General features: G+C 42.9%; 1 protein-coding gene across 1 annotated transcript in view; it reads right to left on the bottom strand.

Annotated features, from left to right (window-relative positions):
- The window catches only part of pcnx2 (pecanex 2), a 37,027-nt gene that overhangs the window by 28,237 nt on the left and 2,873 nt on the right, over positions 1-5,917 (bottom strand). The window contains exons 3-8 of the mRNA XM_005727511.1: positions 4,212-4,329; positions 4,080-4,116; positions 2,667-3,202; positions 2,389-2,577; positions 397-879; positions 128-305 (exon numbers count right to left, since the gene is read on the bottom strand). Coding sequence (XP_005727568.1) covers positions 128-305; positions 397-879; positions 2,389-2,577; positions 2,667-3,202; positions 4,080-4,116; positions 4,212-4,329 — 1,541 coding nt within the window. The remainder of the gene's footprint in view (positions 1-127; positions 306-396; positions 880-2,388; positions 2,578-2,666; positions 3,203-4,079; positions 4,117-4,211; positions 4,330-5,917) is intronic.

Below are 5,917 nucleotides of genomic sequence, written 5' to 3'. Positions count from 1 at the left end.
TCGTGTCGTGTTGTGTTATATGTAGTGCCGACGTAGGACAGTTTTCCAATTTCATTGTACTACTGTACAATGTATGACTGTGCAATGACAATAAAGAGTTATCTTATCTTATCTTATCTTTCTTTACCTTCGTCTGTAGCTTCAACTTCCTCTTTGTGCTCTGGCTTCTCCTCTTCTTGTGTACTGCCACCTCCCCCTCTGGTACTCAGGGATCCCAACAAGGAAACAAACTCCAAGAAGTTTGATTCATTGGGAATCTGGCCCTCCTTTGCCTCCAGGTCTGATTTGGAACTGGTCATGGTAGCCTGACAGACAATGAGAAATATTTGTGAGTTTTTTGGGCGGTCATTTCCCAAATGGACACAGAAATACAAAGGGGCAAATCTATCAACATACCGTGTTGTGTGAGCGGCCTGAAAGCAGAACTGCATCTTTCCCGCTGTCCATGCTCAGCCCTCGGATGTGAGTCCTCCCACCAGGTCCGTAGCGACCCAGAGTTTGGGGCAGGCGCAGGAAGCCTTGTGAGTCCACGTTTGCTTCCAGAGGGTCCGTGTCATCTGGGTGGGAGTGGACGTCGATACCCGACGAGCTGTTATCATTTGTCAGCTGTGGACTAGGTGTGCTGTCAGCGGTGATTTGCAGACTAAGACGTTTCTGCTCTGGATCTGCGCACTCGAGCATGGTGGACTCAGAGCTGGTGGTTTCTCTGCATAAGTGGAACTCTTCACTTTGGCTTGTAGTCATGTGCTGTTTCGGGGTGAGGTCGTCCTCTGAGCAGATCACTTCCTCTCCCTCTTCCGAGTCCTGCTTCTCCTCCTCGGGGGAGTCGAAGGTGATGACGGGGATTTTGATGTGACTTTCTCCTGCATCCTTCTGAGCCTTGCGGGGTAGACAGAGACATGTCACTTGTACTTTCCCTCGAACGTAACAACACCTCTGACATAAATCAACCGGCATTTAACAGCCGACAAACTGAACACTATAACACACACAGAATACAAAATCTGATCTTCTGCATATATTTGGAGACTTAGAAATATGTCTACCTAACAAACACTGTCAAATTCTTTTGCACTTTGAGTTTCATACAGCAGCTAAGAACCAAACAAATGTATGAGAAAATAGTAAAGGTACACAATTTCAAAGTAGATAAAATAATAAAGAAATACAATGAAAACACAAAAAGACATTTAGATGCTGAATCAAATTTGAATAAAGGTCTGATTTCGCTGGGAAAAAATTAGCTTTTATACTGTTTACTGCTATCTTTGGTCATCTACAGCATGAACCTGAGAGCACTGAAGGAGATTGGTTTAAAACAAACCACTAAGGAAATTACTTAGACTACTAAAACTGGGTTAAGAACTGTCCAACACATTATTAAAACCTGGGAGCAAAGCCGTGAGCCACGATCTTCTGGAAAGAAATATGTTGGAAAAACATCTTCAATGATGAACAGAGATCACTTCAAAGTTTAGTGAAATCACATTGTGAAAAAAATCAACAGCAGCACTCAGGGTTAGTTTAATTGTGAAAGTAAGAGCATTTCCACACAAAGATAACTCTTTGTGGAGCATTAAAGAAACCACTTATCAGAGAGGCTAGTCAGAAAGAAAGGTTTCAGTTTGCTAGGGAGCATAGAAATGTGACCCTGACTGGGTGCATCAGGGTAAGAAGAGGTGGATGAAGTGATGATGGGGGCTGTGTTATGATCTAGGGTTGGTCAAATCCAGGTTCAGCAATGATATTTCCCCTAAAAATGTTGTCAACTGACTACCTGAAAGACCAGGATTTTCCATTAATGGATTTTTTTCTTCTTTAAAGGCAAGCTACATTGTAGCCACAGCTGCCCTGGGGCGCACTGACAGAGGCGAGGCTGCCGGACACTGGCGCCACCAGGCCCTCTGACCACCACCACCAGTAGGCAAACATGGGGTTAGTATCTTTCCCATGCAGCCAGGAGGCAGCCTGGGATCGAACCACCGACCTTCTGCTCTGCCACCTGAGCTACAGCCAATTGTGAAGGAGTGGTTCAAGGCGCATGAGACATCATTTTCACGTATATCTGAAAATCTTTTTCAGAGGCGAACACTTAATCTCTACATCTGACCTCAGTTCAGCTCTAGTGACATCTGTTATTACAGTTCTCTTCAGCTGACCAAAAATGTATTTTAACACTTGCCAAGAGAGGTTTCTACAGGTTAAAAATATTACTGGTGTTCAATGACCTGTGTGCCTGTGACATTTAAAATGATGAAGTCACCGTGATGCAACTACAGTTGGGTAGTGGAATGAGATCATTTTAACATTTTAAAAGCTATGTAAATAGGGACAACTCCAAGACACAAACATTATGTGTTTAAAAGTAACTGAGTAATTGATTCTGACCTGTGCATTCTCCAAAAGGCTCTGCTTGACGCTCTCTTCCAACTGAGCAGCAGTCTGAGGATCACAGCTCATAGTGATGATGATCTTGACAGTGTCGCTGTCGTCCAAGTGAGCTGGCACAGGTCCGGGGCCAGAGTTGTCTACCAGAACCACTTCAATCTCATCAGAACAGTATGTCTCCTCCATAGCCTACTCATAAAGAAAAATACTCGTAATAAACCCGGCCCTTCAAATTCAAATTGATCAAACATGTCTTCCTACTCTTTTATGAGGTCTACCTGTGTAGGAGGTTCTGGGATTTCAATGACATGCTCCTGGTCCTCATGGGGAGTCTCCAGTGAGTTGTTGTTGGCATCTGAGGCCTGTTTATGCCCCTCACTCTCCTCCTCACTCTCCTCCTCACTCTCATCTTCACTTCCCTTGGAAGAAGGGAAACCTTCATCGGCTAATTCTCTGTCTGCAGTCTCCTTATCCTCAGAGTCTTTTTCCTCTATTCTGTCTTGCTCTGACTCTTTCTCTGCTGTCCTTTCCTGCTCCGACTGCTCTTTGTTAATCCCTGTCAAAGATCCCTTAATGTCTATCCCTTCTTTCACAGGTTCAGTTTCAATTGTTTCTGTATCAGTTTTCTCTATCCCACCCGCAGATTCAGACTGGAGCTCCTCTTTTTCAGCTTGGGATGGGGGCCTCTGCTGGGCCTGCAGCAGGGGGGCAGCCTGATCGGGATTGGGGCTAGAGAGATCATCAGGAGATGGCTCTGGGCTTGGCTGCAAGCCTCCCTCCACAGGCCTCTCCTCTGCAGCAGTTCTGTCTTTCTCTGGAATGAAATGCAAATTCAATTTGTTGATTTTAAAGCGTAATATTAATAAAAGCCACAATAAAGCTTTAAATCCTACAGTGGAAATAGTATAATACCCATATTAGTTGGCTGCAGCAATAACACACACAATTCAAACTATTACAGTAGATATCTTCCCATTGGGGAGGAAGCTATAGATTCATCCTTCTACTATTAAAAACAAATGGCACCATTTTTGCACAATAATCTGGTGCATTGCACCCGAGGATTTGGATTTCTTTTTTTTCTTCCTTTTTCAATCAGCTGACTGGGCTCTTACTAATCACCAGTCCATTAGGTCATAACTTTACTGAAAGCAGTCAGCTGCTCTTGTTGGCCGGCTGCTAACTCTGTGATGTTTCCTTGGGAGGAAGTTGTCGGCCTGGATCGTGTAAGAAGCCATCCAATACAGTAGGGAAGAGGAACAGCTTTCTTTCAGCACAGACTGATTTTGACAACACGCTAAACAGGAAACGGGTCTGTTACAATGAACCTTTCATGAGGGTTAAATGTGGAACTGCAGTTTTAAACTGCTGCATCCTGTCTTCACAGTTTTTGCATGCTTATCTCTTAGTCATATTGTTTGTGCCATTTTTAACATCCCAAATAACCACAAGGTAGTCTATTGGCATTGCTTCAAACTTCATACTTAGTGTCAGTCTGACTAAAGTTTCACTAGGTTAAAAAAAATGAAACACTACAATTTGAGATGACTCGATCATTCCAAAACACAAAATCAATCTGCAGTTTACAAATAGTCACCATGGGGATGAATACAGTGCTATAGAAGAACCAGTCCATTTGTCATGTTTTTTTCCTTTATTAGTTAACTATCTGTATCTTAGATTAGCATTACCTTCCACGGTCTTCACCTCATCTGACTTTGAGCAGTCCTGTATGGAGGACAATTCAAAAGGTTGGGATTACATTTTAGACATAACACAGTATCCTCACACTGCCAGGTGTTAATATTTAAACCTTCTCTCACCACCCCAATCAGTCCCGGGTCAGTTTCAGTCTGTTTCACCGTCACCTGGATCACTGAACTGGGACGCTTCCGAGCCAACGTAGTCATGGCAACACTGTCAGGGACTGTGCTGCTCTTCCTAACGGCCAAAGACATGAGATGGAAACAGACACAGTTAAGTAAGAATGTGAATAATGTAGCACATTTTTTTAAATACAGTGATGTACAGGTTAGAGATACAGATGAATAAAGAACACACAAATATACTGCTTTATACATGTAAATGAATTAAAACTCAATTTTAGTCCCAATGCAGTTAAAGGAAAACTCTAAAAACTGATGTAAAGACATTTTTTTGTTTATTTTTTAAAGCTGTTTACAGACTAACCCTAATGGTAAACACATAATCACCTGCTGATTTACTACGATTGTATGAGCTGGGTCACCAAGAGGTGGAGCAGGATTCAAAAGTGCAGAGACATAAGAAACAGCAACACTTTGAAGTGCTATATTTGTGATAAGCAATACTTTAAAATTAGAGAAAAGGAACCTTTGAAGAGCATCTCAGGATTTCCGCCACAGAGAGGCCTAAGAGGTCTAAATTAAGTTCTAATAGAAATATATTACCCTCAAAAAGTCCCTTCTCAGCGGTCAGGGCTTTCTGAAAGTTCAAAAACTTGAGCTTGTGGAGCTCAAAGTGCCAAACAGTTCTAAAGGTCATACTAGATCAATTGCTAGAAAAAATATGCTTGATTATTTTAGAGGAGGTGTTTCAAACATTTTGTGCCCAAAGTCTACCAAAGGGCAAATCAAAATTTCAGCATGCATCGTATCTGCCTTAAACAGTATCTCTATCATCTAAATTCTTCTGTCTCTTTTGGACTGTACTGTACGACTGAGGAAATCCTGGAAGCCCATTTGAAGCATCTAGACTTAGCATAAAACCCCTTTGCAAGAGTGTTGCCTTTAAGTTTCTTTTGCTTTGCAATAAGCTCGACAAGCATATGTCTTTCACACAATCAAGTATCCTTTGCTGCCCCCAATTCAGGTCCAGAGTTGTTTTGATCTTTCTCTAAGAAGGGATGTTTTTCTGCCTCACAGCAGACTGTTTGGGAACTGCTTTAAAGTGTACTGCAGAAATGGCTGATTACAATTTTAAACACAACATCACACTTTGCCCTCTCATTCCCAGTTCAACAAACCAGACAGAGAGAGAGAGAGACGGAGAGGCTGGAGAGTGGTAGTCAAGTGAAATAAAAGGTGAATGAACAGAGGGAGCAGCATCCATCCATCCATCCATTCGCTTCCGCTTATCCTTTTCAGGGTCGCGGGGGGCGCTGGAGCCTATCCCAGCTGTCATAGGGCGAAAGGCGGGGTACACCCTGGACAGGTCGCCAGTCTGTCGCAGGGCTTACACATAGGGACAGACAACCATTCACACTGACATTCACTCGCACATTCAGTGGCAATTTGGATTATCCAATTAACCTATCCACACAAACTGCATGTCTTTGGATGGTGGGAGGAAGCCGGAGTACCCGGAGGGAGCAGCATTAATGGAAAATCAGAAGTAAAGCAGAAGTAAAATATGGTTTTTTTTTTATACTGGGTATGTTCTGAAATACAAATAAATATGCTCACACCTCCACTCAACCCTGCAGGAAGGTGCCAAATTGAGTGTGTGTGTGTGTGTGTGTGTGTGTGTGTGTGTGTGTGTGTGTGTGTGT

The sequence above is a fragment of the Pundamilia nyererei genome, unplaced genomic scaffold (genome assembly GCF_000239375.1).
Source record: "Pundamilia nyererei isolate P.nyererei 1_Seehausen unplaced genomic scaffold, PunNye1.0 scaffold00024, whole genome shotgun sequence".
In the NCBI taxonomy this organism is placed as follows: Eukaryota; Metazoa; Chordata; class Actinopteri; order Cichliformes; family Cichlidae; genus Pundamilia; species Pundamilia nyererei.
This window is presented reverse-complemented; position numbering and strand designations above follow the sequence as displayed.